We start from the raw sequence: 21,936 nt of genomic DNA, 5'->3' as shown, positions 1-21,936 counted from the left end.
AACTAGGAAGTAGATGTCATTCAGTGGAAACACCAGAAATCGCAGTATCTCCACCAACTGAGCCTACTAAGCGGTTCCCTATTTTCTCATTGAGGTGTGTTATGAATATGGGATCGGCCCGAAGGATTCCCCGAACGATCGGCGAAGTCCTCGCTTATATATGTCTTCCCACAGACGAAATTCCTGTATACCAACTAAGTCCGCTCATCCAATTCAATGGCTTAGTTCACTCTATTCAATGCCAATTCCTCTGACCTACTGTAGTTCCACAACAAGGTGTTCGACTATCTAAAGGATTCAGGGGTTGAATCGATCGTCAGATACTCCGCACCGCCAAGTCGGGCGGATTATAGTGTTTCCGTAACAGGGAAAACACCTTATAATCTCTATCAATTAAATCGACAAAAAGAGCAACTTCTTGAGATTCAAAACCAAGGCTTTTTGTAAGGGGATAGAGCTCCTCAGCCTACTCGGGCCCCTCAGCCCTCGTGTTTCTTTTCTCCTCGCCTGTCACGATTAATAACTAGTCAAATCTGTATCACTAAGCACTTCCCAATTAGGTATAGTCACTCGCGAAACAGTCACCTTGGGTCATATGATCTTCTGGTTTCCCCGCAATTGATGTTGTCATTCAGATTCATCCCTTCTTCCTCTCTTCATGTTCAATATTCTCGTTGAAGCGCTACCTAGTTAGTGGGAATGAATTCATTTGTTGTATGACGATGACTGTTACGGAAACACTACAATCCGCCCGGTTTGGAAGTGTTGCCGAGCGGTTACTAATCATAAGTTTAAAACAACTAAGTGGTATTATAAACTTAAGGAGGTGCTCCAGGTCTACAAAGTCGGACCATAGAATATCTATAACTTCGATGAGACCGGCTTCAAACTTGGACAAGGAAAACCTCAGAGACTCGTGACAAAGAGCAAGCATAGAGCGAAGAATATTGGAACCCGGAAAGATAGAGGAAATACTGCAGCAACAGCTGGCGAATGCATCGCAGGTTGAGAATCTGGGGGGAAAAGCTATGTCGTGAGGTGCTAGGATAGCGGTGACTAGATAGTATATTAAAAACTATCGTGCGATCTAGTATCGCTTGGTGAGTATATTCTTCTACCTAGGAGAGAGAGCGTAGACAAACGCTTCCTTATGTCTGCGTGTCCCTTAGCCCCTGAATGTGATATATCAGATCGCTGCGGGACCAGGATATCCGAAGGTGCCTCAGGCATCATGATTTCCAACAGGTTATATCATTAATAATTCTATTCGTGGGTGCTCTACATCTTGAGAATTGGTACCGTAATCAGCCAGATTTACCAGATAATTATATTAGTATGTCGGCCAGCTGAATACGTGTATGAGCTAGTATCACTGATCTATGGATAAGGATTCATCTATATTGAAGGTAAGGTCTCTGACTATCTGAATCTATATGGGAGAACTGAATAAAAATGGTTAACAAAGGAACAAAGTCGGACTGAGAGGATGCTGAATAATCAGTAATATAGACCTATTTTGGTCGACATATTATTACTGTGGTTCTTCGCCGACGGGGTGGAATAATGAGCGAAGTAATTATTTATTTAATAGGTAAGTGCATACCAATTGATGATGTATTTTAACGAGAATACAAAACCCCAGCTTCCCCGTCGTACAGATCATCGACTTCTATTTCTTGATGGCCATGAGTCTTATAAAAAGGTCGACTTTATAAATTATTGCTCGCACAACAGAAATTCGTCTTTATTGCGTCCCACCAAAGCTTACCCATCGACTTCCACTAACGTGATCGATCACCGAGCTGCGCGGATCACCGAGCTGCGAGGTCCCCACCAAACTGCGCGCTTACCACGTAGATTTTCAAATTAAAGGTCATAATAGACTCAAGTGCCCTAGTAAATAATGCTGTCTTAATTATATAATAAAATCGCTTTATTTCGTTGAGATATTAGTCAATTTATAGGGCTGCTTTGTGTGGGTGCGCAGCTCGGTGATCCGCGCAGCTCGGTGATGGATCACGGTATAAAAGGAAGGAAAGACAAGTACACAGGCGGAAGAGCTTGTCTTTGATTGGTCTAGTGCAATCTACTAATTCGTTAGTGCGGCGGCTGAGCTTGCTGAGGTAAAATTCGTGGGTGCCTCTGTACCCCCCGATTCCTAAACTCCTTCATGCTTCCAACAGTACTGTATCGAGGGATAACGTGGACAACGAGGAAACAGGGATAACGGGGACAATGGGGACCATGGGCCCGAAAAGTTACGCAGGCTCCAGCCTTTCACAATTTCCGTCTATTTAATGCAGTCTAACTGGGCGACGAAAATCCAACCAAAATTGCCGCAAGTATCCCCTTGGCTGGCAGCGCTAGTCGTCGTTAGCGTCCTTTTTCTGCCGCAAATGACACGCCCGCTTCATCTAACACCACATACCGTAGAATTGAATGAAATATAAATATTTAAGCTATCTATGAACAATTTACATCCTTCTCACCTAAAGGGGGTCGTGGTGTATGAAAATCAGCCCAACATGACCTTATGTCAGGCCTGCATAAGGGAATTCTGCAGGTCTTGCAGCAATATACTGTGTGGAATTGCTTTGGAATAGTATGACCTCGAGCCTTTGGTCTTGAACCCGTACAACACATAAATGGCACCATTTGCGAGGGTGAATCCTCTCAACCTGATGATCACCTTCATCTAATGGTTGAACTGAGCTATGTTTTCGCTTTCGTTGAAGTAATTCCTCTGATCCTTGCTTAAATAGTCCCTGTACAGACCTTTTCGAAATTCAAGATGAGTGATCTCCTTATACCTTGCTGTCTGCGGGCCATCTTTGCAATGCAATAAGCATTAATAATAGCTATGTCAAGTATCCAAAAGAATATAGGCCACCATGAGCGTAAACATCTTTGATGAGTTTCATAGCTTGCACGTAGTTGATTTGCTCGATCCACCCCTCCCATATGATAGTTGTAATCATCAATAATCCGGGGTATTGGAAGTTCCTTGGTAGGCTGATCACCAAATGGCTGACGGGCAACTTTTGCACTGGTTGAGGTCTTAGCAGGGCGTTTGCGCAAGCGAGGAATCCAATCAGTTGGCTTGTGTACAGTATGTACAGTTGATAATGCAGTAACAATATTATTATCTACCATGCAATACGACAACACAGAAATCAGTATCAGAGTCAACATCTGCAGGAGCTGCATATAAAGTATTCCATGGTTGAGGCTTTTTTGAATCCTTGTAGCATACAAAGGGCCTTTGGAAATAGCTTTTTAGATGCATTTGGTCGGGTAGTTCCACAAGCACCAATCCCAAGCTGCCGAAGATAATTGAATAAAGGAATAGTTGAAAAGTAGTTGTCCATATAGATTGTGTAGTTATTATGTTGAGATGGCAGACCTTCTTGTGCAAGTTGAACAACCATAGATCCAGTAAGAGTTAAATTCTCAATATCATGCTTTTTAACCTCCACAAGGGACTTGTGACGGCTTGCCCATATCCAGTATAGAATATAGCCTTGATCTGCAATGGCAAAGAGCTTATATCCTTGCTTAATTGGCTTATTTGGCATCTTAAAGGTATGACAAGAACGCCCAAAGCCGCGAATCATTGTCTCATCTATAGAGACTGCATTTGAAGGCTTCCAGTGCTGTAAACAGGCTGTGCGAAGCCTAGCTGCAAAAGGCTCTAGCTTATACCACCACATCTGATTTGGCTTAAGATTAAGCCTTATAGCCTCTTGTACAGCAGCCTCAGGATCAGGATCTGCAACGTGGAAGTATCGCTTGATTTGCTGAAATCGTTTTAACCCCATAAATCTTCGAGGCATATGGAATGGCTCCTCGCTAGTCTGCCAGTAATCCTCATCACTAGGAGATATATGGACTCCCATATAAATTAGGATTGCAAGAAAGATCTGAATCTCTGAAACTGTAGTGTTATGCCATTCTCTCCCAGATTCGCCAGCGTTCTTAGCCTTTGCATATTTGTTGGTATTGGATGACAATAATGCAATTAATTCTTGGGAGATAAACAAGGAGAATAGACTGTATGAGCTTTCAATATCAACCCCAGGTGGTAATTGTACTAGAGGAGGGAAAGGCTCAGCCATTTTAAGAGGCTTGAACTTGACATCTTGGTATTGAGGTATTTCATGAAGAATCTCTGCTAGATTAAGCTTTGCAGCATTTTCTTCTTCCTTCTTAGAAATAGGAGGAGGAGATACAGAGGCATTAGATGGAGCCACAGAGGAGCTATATAATAAAGGCTCTTCTGCCTCATCTAGAGGCAGACCCCATAAATCCATTATACACAAAAATGCATTGGTATGAATAGGAGGTGCGTGGGAATTTAGATAAATAAGGCTATTCCCAAGTAGGAAGAAAGCGGTGAAAGCTAACTGACCAATAAAACTACACATAACAAAATTACCGCTAACGACGACTAGCGCTGCCAGCCAAGGGGATACTACATACTGTACCAATTCTGTATTCATCTCGATGACTTTGGACCTTCAACCAGGCATGTGCGGTCACTGCACACCGCGAATTCCTTCTACTGCATAAAATCACGTACAGATTAGTCACAAAGATAGATCAGAGCAGCATTTAGGAACTACAGAAGCTACAAATCTGGCTTTAAGGATATATTAAGTCAATTCCCTAGGTACAGTAGAAGATCTATACTCCTACTCAATACCGTAGCATAGATCATATACTGTAAAGCCAAAAAAAAAAAAAAAAAAGCCATACTTTGGAAAGTCTCATCCCCCAAACAGTTAAGGAATTCGTCTCTACATACCTCCCGGGTACAGTATTATGTGATCTACTCCTGCAAAGATGCCAGCGCGCACGCGGTTGAAGGCCATAGCCCATAGCCTGTTCCCGAAGGCTCCAGAGTCTCTGTACCACCTACGGTACATGAGAAGTCATGCAATCTCGCCTATAGAGGTATGTGCTCATACGAAGAGTCGCAAAAGTGGGTGGCTTGTTTGACCCCGAAAACTCCTAGAGGGATTTGTTACGTGTATGGCGTGTGTTACTTTGTAGGGCAACGATCGTCTCTAGTTTTCAGGGTCAAACGGGTCACCCGCTTTTCAGATCTTTTCCCTTCCCACCACTTTGTGCCGTTGTCCTGAATAGTACCTAAATTTGCAGCGTAGTGTACTAAGTATAAAAATATAAACCAAACTATATGTATTCTGTAAGTCCCGTTTTGGTCAATGTATGCCTATAAAAGTATAACGATAGGGGATAGTTTCTCCCTGAATATCAGGATGTCCAGTAAGTGAGCTTTTTAGCAGTTATTAACTACAGTTTTATGTTGTAATCTACTTTAGCAAGATACCATCGTCCTACATAAGAGTATTCTGGCATTGCGCTAGTGAAAAGTAGTATTGTTAATAGGCAGCATCGCGTCGGCGCAACAATAACGCGAAGTAACCTCGCCTAAGGAGGCTACGGCAAGCCATTACGTCCACTCCGCAACAAAAATAATTTCTCATTTTCTGCCGGCAGAACCATCCCATGTGACTTGCTTGGTTTCACCATATAAATGGCTACTAATTAGTCCTAAGCACCACGTAAAGGTGCAAGTTATGCTTAGGTGTTGTACACAGGGCCCGTACAACTAGGCGTGCAGGTGCTGGTATTAATTCTTGTGCATATATATAAATTATTATACCTACCTAAAAAAGAATAGGATGATTCTTATCCCCCTCCCCTCCCTTCTCCTTCTCGTTGTCTAATAGAGTAATCAGATTCTCCTGTTCACCTTTTTCAGCGTCCAAATTAATTGGATGCTGCTAAGAGGAACCGATTGCCTGCTGGTGCTCTCCTCCAGTACCCAGGCTAACAGCCCGCTCTTGTAGTCTATCCAGTGGATATACTACGGACCAGGCTGGTCATCGATTAATCGATAAGTAGCCGATCGATAATCGTTATCGAAGGCCGATAACGATGAATTATCGATAAATCATCGATAATTTCTTGGCATTGTAGTCTGTGCGCCGATACTAACGATAATAACATGAACTAGCTACCTCTCAAGTCTCTCTTCCGAAATATTACTCCTTTGCCAGTGTTTTAAGCATTCAACTTGCTCAATAATTTCAGCTGACAACTGTGCCCTTTCCCATGAGACTGTACGACGTGCTCCTGAAAAGACTTGCTCAGGTTTATCACTTATTGCTGGAATCGATAGAATGTCAATTGCCATATATAAAAGCCTTGGCCAGCGCTTTTGTTACTGATCCTGGCACCACCATGTTAAAGCACTTGTACGAATCTTATATAGAGACTCAGAATTATAATCCTTAAATTTATCTTGACTTGCTGGTCGAGCAAACTTCCCTAGATCTTGGGCAATTTAATTAAATTCATCAAGATTAAAAGAGGCACTTTTTTTATACACTGGTATAATTATATAAAAAGGAGCCTTTTCTTGATAGTCCTCCTATAATCTTCTAACCTTTTGTAGCGCTGGCTTCTGCCAACTCTTTTTCCCAATTTGCTTCGATATATTTTGTACGACGAGCAGGATAAAGAATAAGTGCTGCAGCATAAAGAGGTAAATTATCTGATTTACTGTAGTACTTATTAAAGGTATTCCAACTATTCTAAATCCAGGAACAGAATTCCTTATCTAATGCATGCTCAACCTGCCATATAATATTAGAAAAATTGTTAAAAAGTCATGTAGTTATTACGTGGCTTATAAAGAATTAAATGTAGTAATTAATGTAGTAATTAATGTAATAATTAATGTACTAATTAATGTACTAATCAATGTACTAATTAATGTAGTAATCAATATAGTAATCAATATAGTAATTAATGTAGTAATTAATGTAGTAATTAATATAGCAATTGGGCTCCAACCCTTTACAAAATATAAAGGAAACACACTTACAAGGGCCTTTTCAAAGTGCTTTATAATAATATCCATCATAAAAAGCACATTATCAATTGTTGCTTGATCTCCTTGAGTTTTTAGAGTCGCTCGATCAAATAAACTCAGGAATTTGCTTGTTGTACGAAGCTTCTCCCAGTCGGTTGGAGATAGATACTCTTTCTTAAGGGTATCAAAATGCTTTTTTGTATAGCTATCAAGAGCAGCATCAAATTAAAGTGCCACAGAAAGTATATGATACCAGCTATTCCATCTTGTACGATTATCAAGTGGAATTATCCTCCCAGCAAGGTCTTTGAACTCCTTTGTACGGCCAGCTGAACCACGAATATGTGTCACAATATTGTGAAGCTTTCCAAGTAGTCTAATTGCACGAAACATAGCTTGTCCCTGCATATTATCCCCTTCGCCTTCTGCTACTTCTTGTTTATTGTACAAGCTAAGTTGCTCAATATTCACCACATTGTAAAATAGGAAGGCTTGTACAGCCAAGTTAATAACATGGCCAATACAAAAGATTCGCCGATATGTTGGGTCCTATTCAATTTTTACTTCTTCCCTAAGATATTTAGCAACTGTACGACATAGCTTGTTATTCGCAGTGTGATTATCACAAACAATAGCTCCAAGCTTTTGTACAATCCCATAGTCTTTTAAGACTGGAAGAAGAGTAACAAACTGCTCCTCTCCACTGTGGTTTGTTACTGTACGTAGAGCAAGAAAAGCCTTTAACAACTTCTCCTGACTTTCCTCAACAAAATGTGCGCAAATACCAAGGAAAAGAAGCCGATTTGGAGAGGTCCAGATATCCAGTGAAAGATAAATACTTGACAATGCTAATTAAAGCTTTTTCCGTACAATATCCTTTTGTGTTTGCCATGATTGTTTAATCTTTTTTGGGACTAAGGAATGTGCTGTAATAATATAGCCTTCTAATTCTGGATTAAGCACCTAACAAAGTGTATGAAACTCAGGCCATTTAATAAGGCGAAATAAAAGGCTTCGCATAATAATTAAAGATACTAATACCTTATTAATAATATCTTGATTTAAGACTTTTTGAAAGACCTTAGTATCAACTTCTTTTGTTTGACCCGAGCTCTCGGCTTTCTCATATAACTGCTGTAATCGATCGATTATTAATTGTTGTAATGTGGTTGAAGTGGATTCAACATAAACCTGATGCTTTGATCTAAGATGGCCTCGTATATTAGTAGTAACTGAGGTACTGTACAGTGGTGATTCTTCACAGTAAACACAATATTTTATTGGAGCAGTTCCGTGAAATTGAGGTTCTCCATCCTGTGGTGGACGAGTATGGGCCCATGTCTTTTGGCCCCTTACGGTCTTTCCTCTTTTTGACTCAGTTTCAGTCAAATCTAGGGTAGATAAAGATATAAGATTAGATGAATCTGCATCAGAATCCATATTTTACTTAATACTAGTAGGAATAAGAATTAGATGCAGTGGAAATCAAGGAGCCAGTTTAAAGCGGGGTAGGAAGTATAGGCGGTGAGGTTCTGCCAATTTATCGATGAATCATCGATGAATTATCGCTATCGGCGATAACGATAATCACTGATGGTTATCGATAGGGAACTTATCGATGACCAGCCTGCTACGGACTGCCAGAGCTTATCCCGTACAGTACAGCGGGCAGCTAGATCCGGCTATTTGCAGTTGGCGCATATACCACCGAATATACCTGGTACATAGCAATATTCGGTAAACAGATATATACCTTGTGGAGTGCGGTATCTCTCACAAGCAGGCATGGCAACAATACCTCCGGGTATCGATGCCATCGATCGATACTTGGTATAAGTATTAATTAGTATTAATTAATAGAATTACTGATACTCGACAGAGCCTCACCGCCTATGTTACTATGGCAATTTATTAAGATGGTAATTACCATGGTAATAGTATACTTCAGAACAACTACTGCCACTATATTAAACAATAGCAAGAAGTATCACTAATACTATTAAGTATCGATCACTAATACCGATATATTAATCAGTATCATATCAGAGTATTATTGCCAAGCCTGCTCACAAGGCACTGGCAGTGTCCGCCCACGGGATTAAATAAGCAAGGCATTAATATACAACGGACGATGCTGTATAAAATAACAAGAAGTTATCCTGCCGCGGATAAATATAATGTCGTGCCCTGGAAGGGCTAGCAGCTGCCGACCTATATTAGTATGTACATATTTGGCCAAGAGATTGGACTAACTTAGTAATCCTAGTACGGGCTCAGACTGCATATTAATATGCAAGGTGATAGCCTCACGTAGCTGCAGATATTTAGTACAAAACAGTATTGGATCGGCATCCAGTCCATTTGGCAATATATTTTCAGGGTCAAAGCCCATCCCCCGAAGCTGTGTACGACAAAATTGCAAGGTTTCTGCAAAAAGATATTAATCAAGCTCTAAATACTATTAGTAAAAGTTTTATATAGCTAGGCAAAATGTACCATATTCCTGGACATCTCTTTAAAGTCTCTGTACGGTATTATTCTGCACTAGTGTAGTGGAGGAATTCGGGGGATTAGCACGTGACGTTTGTATAGATAGCTATTATCTTAAGTCCTCATGCGAAGAGGTAATAGACAATCAACAACCTTCTCACAGACCACGGAACGCAGTTGTGTAAAGGGCATATTGTCTTTTCTCCTGCCAGGAACTTGTGGGCTTGGGGCCCACAACTTCTGAACTGTCTAAGATTGTCTCCTTGACCTACTCCTTCGGAGTTCTACCATTTCCCTCTCATTCACTAGTAGTCTATAATTAGAAATATCTTTATCTGGATAGTGATACAGCATGTACAGCTTGCCAAAAGTTGCTACTATTAAGTACTATGTACACGTCGTAGAAGACCAAGCTTTGTGCGGACTCTCCGAAGAGTACGGGGACTTATTATAAAGCCTTCTTTTTGCAATGCATAAAGAAGCTCTTTTTCCTCTAGTCCAACCTAAAAGAAAAGCACCTGAATACAAGCATGTAGGCGAGGATCCAAGGTTTTATACAGTCTTGCTTTTAAGCACCCCATGTTTAAAGGCGAGCCTCTAATATACGCTTGCTGATTTGAATACTATGTATATAGTATATCTTTAAGATAAGAAAGAATAAAATTAACTGTTTCTTCTGCTTTATAAAGATTAAGAATATCAGCCTTATACAGCTCAAGATTAATGGATTTGCGACTCATAATGCCTGGTAGTGTAAAGATAAACAAAAGAAAAAAACCTACCTGTACATACTAGATATACATCTTTATAATATACTTTATCTTTATGCAGCTAGATTTAGTAGGAAGGCGGTTAAAGGTGCGGTAAGAGAACTTAGCGAGAAATTTGATTGTTGCGGAGTGGACGTAATGGCTTGCCGTAGGAGGCTAACCATGCCTCCTGAGTAGGGGAATTCTTTATTAAGAGAAAACTTATAGTTACTGTATGTACCCATTGATTTTGTCAGCCTTGCAAGTGAAAAGAAAAATTTTTACAGTACTGCAGCCCATAGCTGTGAATCTATTTGGCCATGACGACACTAGTTAAGATTTCTGACGGAAGCCCACTACAGTACTCCGTAGAGACAAAGAGCGCTCTGTATGTGTCGCAGCCTACGCCTGTATCTTATTGCTCGGCTTCACTTTTGCTGCAATCGGCGCATATGACTGGTCTACTTATTACAGTCACATGACACCTTGTTGTACGAGAACGCACATCCTCCCTCTTCCCCTTTTACTTTCTTCCTCCCAGCGATTCCTCTTTGTGTATATCTAGTCAATAGATAGCAAAGCATTTCGCCCTCTTACAGTATGTACAGTAACAAAGCAATACAGTGTTAAGGGGTTAGCAAAAATTAGGGAGCACCAGCTATTTCGTTCTCAATCTTCACATGGCCCACCCACTTTACTTTATACAATAGTAAGCAAAAGACCCGCCCATTTCTGTAGGCTTAATCAAAGCGCATTATTTCTTGGTCACACTATTTCCTGGAGCGATTCGCCAAATTTGTTCATGTCTATCCCTCCTTAGCACACCTTGGTATTCCAAAAGACACAAATACGGACACGGCATAAGCTTCCAAGTGATCTATATTAAAATTTATATATATATAGTATGTATATATTTCTATTCTGTAAAAGGGCCAAAAAAAGGGCGGTGGGAAGGATACATACGGTATAAAGTTCCTATTTTACTCGTCCGCCCACCGCTATTCTCACCCACTTGTGCCCCCCCAAACTCTTTGAATGCGTTATCGACTGACTCGAACTTTGTCCAGTCCCCGGAAGATGAAGAATTTCTTTAACAAATACCCTCTTAAATTGTCCCCGATGTGGTTTGGTTGAGTCCAGTGCAGTTCGGTTTCCTTCAATAAAAAGGGACAAATCCTAGCCAAACCGGGGTAGACCAGATTCCTATGGGAAAATGTACATGTACTGTAATGTATGTGTGATAACTTGGCCTTTTGGATCCTATCTTATCAAATGCTATCCTTGAAGATTTTTCTTTCCCTCTGAATTCCAAGCCATGGATGCCTACTATCTATTATACAGTACCTAGACCCAAGTTAGAAATTCGTTAGAAATTCAAGGTTAACTAATGTAACCCCGAGAGATGATACAACGGCTACAAGAACAGCTAATTTCTCCTTAGGATCGAATTCAAACAATGCAGGCTTGATGTTACTGTAGCCCAACTATAAATTAAATTTTATTCAACCCAGCAGCTCTCCCTCACGTTCATCACGCTAATGTGCAATGGTGTTAGATCCACCATTCTCGCTGGCCTTTATGTCATACAGGAATTGCTGTTGTTTAAAAAAGTCCAGCGTATTAACTATATTAACGCATGGAAAGTGCGGATTTAACCTGGGAGTTCTGAAATTAGAACATGGCAGCAATTTATTAGGAATCTAATTAAGGTGGGACTGATACTGGCTACCAGTGTATACAGAGTAGGCGTCTATCTAGATAATAACAATATATTCTAGTCTGGAGGGTTAAGGCGAATGCCGTCATCTGAGTTCCTAGGAACCCGACCAATTTCAAGTAGACCCTGGTCTTATTCTTAAAATCCACGGATCTCCGACTCCAGTTCCTTCTCTTGCCAGCAAACCTCAAATCCCCTCACACCTTTAGAATAATACATAAAATTAATATGAATCCCCTTGTCCAACTAATGATTGCGGCTGTCTGCGGCGCCTGGACACACCTAGCAGTCTTCAGGCGTGGAGAGTGGGAGCGCCGTGCCCCGTGGGTTGCTTTTACCTACCTTGCCCTCGAGGCCTTGTGGCTTTTCGTCTTGTCCCCTCATCTGCAGGTACACTCATACTGGGCCATCAGCGTCACGTATTTTGCCGCCCTCTTTAGTAGTATGGTGGTCTACCGTGCCTTCTTCCACCCCCTGCACAACGTTCCTGGGCCCTTCAAGGCGAGGATAACTGCGTTCTGGTCTATGTGGGATCCTGCGTTCTTTAGAACAGTACAGCGGCTGCACCAGCAGTATGGGGACTTTGTTCGCATCCGTAAGTTACCAGCGATAGCCCAAATGACCTTTCTAACTCCCTTAGGCCCCCGGGAGATGTCCATTAATCATATAGATGCGGTCCGCGCAATCCATGGTTGCAGAACGACCTGCTCCAAAGGTCCATGGTACGACTTTTTGGGGCATTCATTGCAGGCGACGAGAGATAAAGACCTTCACTCGGAGAGAAGGAGAGTCTGGGATATGGGGCTTAATAGCGACGGTACGGGCCACTTTCTCGTTAGCTAGGTCTTTTTATTTATCGTGACACCACAGCCCTGAAGCATTATGAGCCTTATATTTGGATTCACTGCGTGGACCTTATCAAGCAGCTCTCGATGAACATAGATAGGCCGATTCCAATCACCGAATGGGTCCGATTCTTTTCATTCGATGTTATGGGTGAGATGGTACTTGGGAAATCCTTCCAGATGGTCCAAAACGGAAAGCCCCATGTTGCTGTTGCGCAGGAAGCTGCAATGCATCGATTCATGGGGCCCATGGTGCACGTTACGTGGCTGCTTATCATCCTCCAAAAACTACCATTTCTAGCTTACTTCCGGCAGAGATGGGTCGACTGGTGCGCATCTCAGCTGGAAGAGCGTGAAAAGGTATGCCAGCCCCCAATTCCACTGTGGCTCCGGACTGCATCGTTGATCGCGTTTGTATGTACTAGAGGTCTCGAACTCGCGTCGATCTCTTCTCCTACCTTCTGGACAGCGGAGCCGGAGAGCCGAAACTGTATACACAGAGTAGACAGGATCTGACGGCTGACGCGGACCTTGCATTTGTGGCCGGAAGTGACACCACTGCGGGAACCCTCTGTGCCTTGATCTATCTTCTGGCCAAATACCCCGAGAAGCAAAGGAAATTACAGAAGGAGGTGGGCCAGATTGTCTCTTCCATTTCGGACATATCGCATCGCAACCTCCAAGTGCGAGCACCCTATCTCAATAGCTGTATCCATGAGGCGTTGAGATTGTTCCCAAATGTCCCCAGCGGTGTTCAGCGCCTAACGCCTGCGGAAGGGATGTCTATCGCAGGGAGGTGGATTCCAGGGAATACTCTTGTTTCCACCCCCACATACACCCTTCACCGAGGTATGTTTTTTATTTTTATTTTTATTTTTTTCCCCTGTCTGTAGTGTAGCACCAGAACCTTATTTTCCGGGGCTTACCATTAGGCAGACGAACGGTACTTTAAGGATCCGGGGGATTTCGTACCTGAACGTTGGTCGTCCCACCCAGAACTTGTACTGCACAAGGAGGCTTTCAACCCTTTCCTCATCGGTGCATACTCGTGTGCTGGGAAGAGCGTTGCGCAAATGGAAATGCGAATGTTGATGGCCGCATTGGTTTTTTCATTCTCCTTTGACTTTCCAGAGGAAGAGAAGGCGAGAATGTCAACCATACTGGAGGGGCCAGAATTGAAGGAGACGTTTGTTTTGAACCTGCCAGAAATTCAGATGGTTTTCACCGCGAGGGAGGAGCGTGATAGTCTAAATGGTTAACCTACCTCCTGGTCGTTGTCACGGCCTACCCGATCGGGAACATTCGATCGAGAAAACTGCTGCGCCAGGAGCAAAAGACTAGGATCTGTTGTGGAGCTCAGGGGAAATGGGGCGTAGGGAGCTATTCTATCAGCTACAGGCCAACTAGACTAACTAGGAAGTGGATGTCCTTCTGTGGAAACACCAGGAATCACAGTATCTCAACCAACTGAGTCTCTTGCATTCCTATCTAGGTGCTCAACTATCTAAAGGATTCAGGGGTTTAATCGATCGTCAGATACTCCGCACCGCCAAGTCGGGCGGATTATAGTATTTCCGTAACACTCCCCTTCGTTCAATACCCCGTAGCCTTTCCATAAATGAATGAAATGAAGCCATACAGACTTCCAAAACAGGAAAATAAAACAAAACAATTGCGGGGGGGTGTTGAACGCCTCTAATAATCAATCTGAAGGTCCTAGATGTTGCATCCATAGGATCTTAGTTCTCCAACCCATTAGTTGCAACTTCTTGACCATTTGCTTCAATCCTTCACCCGTACGCCTTTGTGATCCATCCGCAAGCATTTCAGATGTAGGAATATAAATTGCCTAATGTCACCATGTTCAATGAAATCCCTGATTGCATGGTATCGGATGCGAATATGCTTGCTCCGCAGGTGATTAACCGGGTTGTTTGCAAGTGCCAATGCTCCCTGGTTATCAACACCTAATCTAACTGCTCCGCATGGCTTGCGAAATAGCTATAAGAAAGTGTCTAATCCAGATTGCATGCTTAGCAGCTTCTGCAGCAGCAATATATTCAGCTTCAGTAGTAGAGGTGGCAGTTATTGGCTGCTTTCTACTGCACCAGCTAATCGGTTCTCCCGCCATGCAAAATATGTATGCACTGGTTGAGCGACATTTTGTTGCATTTCCATATGATGAATCAGAGTATCCTATTAATCCCATTGTTCCTCCACTCCCCTTTAAGCTATACTTAATACTATAGCTTATAGTCTTCTTCACATATCGGAGAATGTGTTTCGATGCTCGAAGATGGATATCTCTGGGTTCTGCAAGATGTTGGCTTAATCTGTTAACATGAAATTGAATGTCTGCTCTGGTTCTACTAGCCAAGTATGTCAAGCGTCTAATAATTTTCCTATATTTTTCATGCAGTCCCGGGTTAGTTGCGGGAATTTTCATCACTCGTATCAATGCTGGGACTTAATGGAAGATCTTGATCTCTTGAATCTAGCATTCCAAATTCCTCCAAAATGGAGTATGCATGAACTCCTGGTCAAGCTGGATAAAGTCCTTTCCCCAGGTTATCCGAATCCCTAGTATCTTTTGTACCAGACCAGAGTCTTTCATGGAATGAAACTCCTTCAGTTTCCTCTTAGTAGCATCCAGATCATTTGGATCTGTGCTAAAGACAAAGATATCATCCACATATAAGGCTATAATAACCCGGCGGTTATTAATAAAGACTCCTGGATCTGCGGTGCTTTGCTTGAATCCAATAGATGTGACGAATTCCTTAACCTTTTGGTTCCAAAGGTATGCAGATTGCTTCAGCCCGTACAAGGATTGTAAGAGCTCGCAAACATCATTTGGATTGTGGGATTTTGGATCAATTCCTTCCGGGATCTCCATGTAGAGTTCCTTGTCGACTTTTGATCCAACAAAGGCGTTTGTGGCGTCCAGCAAGTGAGCTTTTAGATTATATGTTGCAGCTAGTGCAAATAGAATCCGCAAGCTTTCCAATCGTACTACTGGTGCAAAAATCTCTTCAACATCTAATCCTTCTTGTTGGGAGAAGCCTCGGGCAACCAGGCGTGCCTTGAATCTATCCACACGTCCGTCCGCAGAGTATTTGACATCAAATACCCATTTGGTGGAGATAACCTTTTGGTTGACTGGTTTCTTGACGTATCTCCATGTTCCGAAGCGGATTAAGTTGCCCAATTCAGTCCGGATTGCTTCTTTCCATTGGGATCCACGCACAGGATCAGATATTGCTTCCTGGTAGGTCTTCGGGATTGGAATCTGTCCGTCGAACTTGCTACTAGCCTTGGTTTTAGTTCTGAAAGCAAACTCATTGTCACCAAGATGAAGCTCTAGCGCTACAGCTAGGTTTGCAACTTCATGGATTCGCTGCAGTTCTGCAGTGGATATGTGCGGAGAAGGTTCTTTTACTGCCTCCCTCTCTTCTCTGCGCTTCTGGGCACGTGGCTTTCGCCCATATATTGCCTCTGTCTGGTTGGATTCGATTGCCGCTTGCGAAGGCTTTCGAATTCTGCTTGGTCTGCGCAAATCAGAGGTGTTTTCGGGGGTCGGTTCCGGTAACCCACGTGGTTATCTTTGTCTGCATGCTGACCTTCAACCTCTACCACCTCTTCAGCTTCTTTAACCTCATCAACCTGTTGGTTGTCTTCTGCAGATTCCTTATCTCCTTGATTCTGCTGAACATCTGCATGTCCTTCAGCCATATAAGGTATCTGGATGTTTCCTGAGCTGATTTGAGGCGACGGTTGCCTCTCTTCAAAAGCCTTTTGGTATCTTGACTCTTCCCCAATATCTCTGCTTCCTGGTTCTCTGCTGATAAAACCTCTCTTGTCTTCCAGGAAAATGGGGTTCGTTACTCGATGGATTGTCCGATCCTTTCTAGTCATCACTAGGTAATGACTCCTGCTTGATTCATAGCCAATAAAGACTCCCTCTATTGCTCTTGGTTCAAGCTTATCACCATCCTTTGGCTTCCGGTGAAACCAAACTCTGCAGAATGGGGTTCGAAACTTTGAGATATCTGGTGGGTGGCCTTTCCAAAGCTCAAACGGGGTTTTCTTGGTGTCTCTAACCCGTATGGTCCTATTTCGTAGGTGGTTTGCCATCTGAATTGCATATGGCCAATATTCCTTTGGAATATCTGCCCCGATTAGTATTGCCCGCACCATCTCCAATAACAGCCTATTCAACCTCTCCGCAACACCATTTTGCGGAGGTGTATCTGGCTCAATAAACTCTAATTAAATCCCCAGCTTTTCTGCCCATGTCTTCAATGCATGAAATTCCTTTGCATTGTCTGTGCGTATCACTAGGAGCTTGACTCCTTTCTCCCGCTCCACTTGAGCTAACCATGCTTCTAGAGTCTCCTGTACGGTCTCTGCCTTTCGATCCTTGGTCAAATATACCCATGAAAACCTTGTGTGATCATCAGTCAGTGAAAGGTAGTATCTCCATCCCTCGTTGCATTTGGCTTTGCTATATGGCCCCCAAAAGTCCATATAAACCCGTTGCAGCGGTCTTGAAGCTCTTGGAGCCTCTTCATGGTTTTGTTTCTTCGCACTTTTTGCCTGTATGCATGTCTCACAGGACTGTAAGCTTTTTATAGCTTCCTTTTTAGCAGTAGTGTCCCAACTGTTTAATTCACTACTCGTAATCTGGTCCGTCCTGGGTGTCCAAGTCTTCTGTGGATTAGTTCCCAATCCACCTGTTTAATCAGCCTTGCAGCTTCATCCCATTCCTTGCACTTTTGGGACTGAACAGCTAATACATCTTTGCTCTTTACCCATCCCAGGTAACTTGTCCGGCCAATATTGTACCCAGTTGCAATAATATTCTCTTTGCCTCGCTTGCGGAAGAATCGGTATCCCTTCTCGGTATGCTCATTCCAGATGCCGTCTGCATATAAAGGTTGCGTTGAAAGCAGGGTCTCTTTCATGCCTGGCACATATAAAGCATTTGGGATTCTCATTGTTTTCCCACTGCTTAAGGATATCTGCATGGTGCCTTTTCCTGCAATCCTTATTGCTTTTCCTGCTGTTCCAAGGGTTCCACCGTATCTCTGGTCCAGAGATCTAAAGCTTCTGATTCTCCGCTTGCCGTACTGGTTGCACCGCTGTCGATTATGGGGTCTCTGTCCCCTTTAAGCGGTGGCCTTCCCTGATCATCCTGATCAATTAGATGCGTAAATTGGTTGCTGATCTGCTGTTTAAATACACCCTATAGCCTTTCTCATTTGCGGGCTCTTCCTATCGCTAGATCGCTCCTATCGAGTCCTTTTCTTCTTCTGCGAATCTAGCTTTGGCTTTCCGGGACTTTTTCTTTTATCTTCTGCTCGCGGTCTTTCGCATCTCTTGGGATGATCTCTATTGCCTTTCTCCTTCTTTGGAGCTTTGCAATTCCATTGCCTGGCCTTTTCGCCACAGTTCCAGCATTCTATTTGTTTTGCTCGATTTGCCAACTCGCCAGTAGTCTCGGTACCGGTGTTGCCAGTCTTATTTGACTTCAGCTCCTTTTGTTGCAGTCGGTAAGACTAATCCCCTTTCAAGCACAGCATTGCCAAATAAGGCATCTCTAATAAAGTCATATTCATCTGGTAATCCATCCAAGAAGAATTTCAAAATGGTAAGCTCATTAAACTTTATTTCACGGTTGCTGACTTCATATAGTTCCGCACTCCATTGTTCCAGCTGCTGAAGAGATGACTCGATATCCATATTAGGATCCTTTTTCCATTGTGATACTCTTCGGAGTGCAATAACCATATCATACTGTGTTATTCTCTCATATCTATTCATTAGATATTTCCAGACTGCACCTGAATTTGTCAAATCGTACAGCTGTCTTGTCTTCATCCTGGATATTCTGTTTGATATATATCTTGCTTTCGCATCCAGGGCATTCCAGTCTTCATCCTCCAGCAATTCTTTAGCTCACCTGGTTATCCTGTCTATCCAAGGTTTGCTTCACTGCTTCCCAGCATCTCTGTATGCGGCAAAACTCTTCCACTTCTGTTTCCATGTCCGTACGTTTTTCTTGCTCAGGTCGATATCTTAAACGTTCTAATCTACCGTCTCGGGTAGGCGCTCGTGGAATTGGGTCACCATTCTGACTGCTAGTTCGCTCTGGAGTTGTTCACTCGGAATGTCTCTATTCTCTTCATAAGCCTCTCTTAGCTCCTCTCTAGGGTTTTCTACCCTCGTCAGGTTCACTTTCCACCTCAGGGAAATCACCTGGTAGTGGGATCGCCACGGGATCCTCACTCGATGCGGCGCTCGGGTCGGTACTTGTCCCTCAGTGTTCTCCCGCTTGATATAAATCGTCCTGTCCGGGGATCCCGAGCCCTCTCTGACATCTAATCGTTTCGGCGATAGGAAGGGTGGTAATATTACCCAACTCCGACTGGTAGGTAGATTGATCGGTCCTAACCACTGTCCTGGACGTTGAGGATACACACGTTGATGAACAGATTCACCTGCGTGCCTAGATAGGGATTGTAAGCCTATATAAGCTGCCGGGGTGCAAAGGCCTGGTTGTTAAGCAGACGCTGCAAACCCGGGCGGCGGGCTCATAACAAATGTTGTGGAATTCAGGGGAAGTGATGCGCAGGGGAGCTATTCTATCAGCTACAGGCCAACTAGCCTAATTAGGAAGTAGATGTCATTCAGTGGAAACACCAGGAATCACAGTATCTCAATCGACTGAGTCTCTTGCATTCCTATCTGGGTGCTCTACTCCAGATCTTGGGTGCTCGACTATCTAAAGGATTCAGGGGTTGAGTCGATCGTCAGATACTCCGCACCGCCAAGTCGGGCGGATTATAGCATTTCCGTAACAAGGTGGTTGAAAAGATGAAGCATAATATTGGGCAGCGAGTCGCGTGATGCGGAATTATGTAGATGTTGGAGCATATTGCCAAGCATGGGCGCCTGCCCCCGGTTTCGATCGCTTAGTCATCATTTATGTAAGCTAGCTTTAAGCAATCGCTTCCAAGTTCCAACAGTAGACTTTTGTCATGTGACTGTATATAGTGCGAATAAGTTGAGCTGCAAACATCAGCGAACTTTAGGACTTGAAACGAGTGAGAAAATTATTAGATCATAATTAGAGTGACCATAATGGGAAAAAGGACAGATAACCGTATATAATACTGAAAGATGATTTTTATACAGACTTTCAGCCCTTGTAAGCGAGAAACGGAGAAGGACCCGCGATCAAAGATAAATGCAAGGGAAAGATTGGATCATTGGCGGATAGAGAAAGTGTAACGGGGGCTTGTTACAGGAGGTACTACCTGCAGGGCTTCTTAAGCTATTTCTATGAAGCTCTACTAATACTATATGTTGTGAATTCAGGGAAAGATAGCATTTGAAAGGAGACAAGACGTAGATTGAGCAGTATCTTGCGTGAATAGATACAGGAAGGAGAGATTCTTACAGGTTAAAACCCCCGTACGCTTGCCAAGGCGCTAGCTATACACCGGCTATACGCCATTTCTTCAGCACTATATACTGTAACGGATTATCTATCAGGAACCCATGTCTACTCTCCAGACGCCGGTGCTACAGAAAGATAAACCCTCAAAGACACCCTCTTCACATTCATCTCCCTCCTCACAAGCCTCCTCGTAGGCTTTGATGTGATCGTGGATAGCCTGTAAAACGCCTCTGACAGTAACATCGTTGATTGGTAGAGCCCATTCAACCTCCCCATATCTACTCTCCAATGGCAATAAGAGAAGAACAGGGCCGTGAAAGACTTTCTGGGATAATTTCAATTCTAAATCATCGTCATCGTCACGGATTTGCCGTGCATTCTCCGGTGGGTGCCTGACATTCCAGCTAACATTTTTTAACTTGTCGACTCTGTCACAGTACCAACGGGGGTCAATCTTTAGCTTTTTATAACATTGAGGCTTGGATTGGTCCGTGATATTACCCTTCTTAAGGAGGTCAAAATCACTGATAAGCATGGCCATCTGGTCTTCTAAAGTCTCGACTCTAGAAGTAAGGGTAACTCTCATCTTAGGCTAATGCGTCCAGATTCTCGAGTTTTGCTGCGCAGAAACTAGATAGTTTATATACTGTTCTTAGTGATGTAAATAATAATTGCTGTGAGGTATTATTAAAAGCCATTGGAGTGTGTATTTATAGCAGGGAAATAGATATGTAAAGCTATCCTGCTAGATATGGCTGCCCCGTTATAGTCCTAGGTTGATAAAAAATGCTGTAACAAGACACAGATTCATGTCGGAATTAACGAAAAAAGAAAAAACCAGAGGGTATTTTACAAACCTAGGACAAACTGCCTGCATTCTAAGCGTAGCAGTTCTCCTGCAACTATTTTTGGACCGCAGCGATAGCACAAAGCTCTATACGAGCTCTGATTGGTTAAAGATGACGCTCCCCCTGAGAGCCAAAATAGCTATGGCTGAACAGAGGCTATTTTTGATCCCACGAATGGCCCCCAAAATTAATCGCAGCATCTGCCATGAGCGAAAATCCGCTTACGCCTAGAGTTTTAACTTTTAGCTACAACTGCAAACCAGATGTTCAAAATTGATAGAAGGGATTCCCACAAAACTCATACATTCCACCACACTTGCGACACTATCTCCTGGCGTTGTACAGGTTTATTTCTGGATAGTGTCGTATGAATACTCTACATCCTAGTTTCCTGTTCTCATCTGAGGTGAATTGGTTTTGATGTTCAACTCTGAATGGTGCTGCTTGTGATGACTGCTCATTCATAGAAATGTCCACGATGGACAGCTAGGTATGGTAGCATTTCCAACTGAATTCAACTATGGGAGGGGAAACACTATCATACAAGGATTGTTGTGTTGTGAGAAATAGGCCTGCCTGACCACGTGACATAAAGATCATCATAATGCCTGCTCCTGGGTCCAGCACCTTCTTCGGGCCAGTACGCGCTGAACGAGATTTGACCGTGTATGCGTCCGTTCAGTTATTGGTAGGAGATACCAAACACCCGAGCCAACAGTGCGATTTTGGGCTCCTTGCGCTCATTATACGCGCGCAGCGCATTACAGAGTTGATCCTCGATTTCGCTGGAATTTTTAGGCATTACGTAGTTAGTAAATAAATGTAAAAGAGAGTTTGTTAGTAGAAAATGATAATCAGACTAGGAGATAATTAACCCGGGAGGGCCTGAATCGTGAGAGTGGTGAGGCCCTGGCCAGTATAGCC

General features: G+C 43.0%; 2 protein-coding genes across 2 annotated transcripts; one reads left to right on the top strand and one right to left on the bottom strand.

Moving 5' to 3' along the window:
* Positions 1 to 12,085: 12,085 nt before the first annotated feature.
* Positions 12,086 to 13,961, top strand: ATNIH1004_011639 (cytochrome P450; the record flags this gene model as incomplete). The annotated part of the gene is made up of 5 exons (XM_033576201.1): positions 12,086 to 12,452; positions 12,498 to 12,674; positions 12,728 to 13,062; positions 13,128 to 13,551; positions 13,639 to 13,961. 5 exons carry the CDS (start codon positions 12,086 to 12,088, stop codon positions 13,959 to 13,961), a joined length of 1,626 nt encoding a protein of 541 aa, XP_033420865.1.
* Positions 13,962 to 20,255: 6,294 nt separating this feature from the next.
* ATNIH1004_011638 (uncharacterized protein) lies at positions 20,256 to 20,750 on the bottom strand (the record flags this gene model as incomplete). Its single annotated transcript, XM_033576200.1, has 1 exon — positions 20,256 to 20,750. The coding sequence occupies one exon, from the start codon at positions 20,748 to 20,750 to the stop codon at positions 20,256 to 20,258; it is 495 nt and encodes a 164-aa protein (XP_033420864.1).
* Positions 20,751 to 21,936: the final 1,186 nt, after the last annotated feature.

This window comes from Aspergillus tanneri (genome assembly GCF_003426965.1).
Source record: "Aspergillus tanneri strain NIH1004 chromosome Unknown AapTan_9_pilon_pilon_pilon, whole genome shotgun sequence".
Lineage (NCBI taxonomy): Eukaryota > Fungi > Ascomycota > Eurotiomycetes > Eurotiales > Aspergillaceae > Aspergillus > Aspergillus tanneri.
This window is presented reverse-complemented; position numbering and strand designations above follow the sequence as displayed.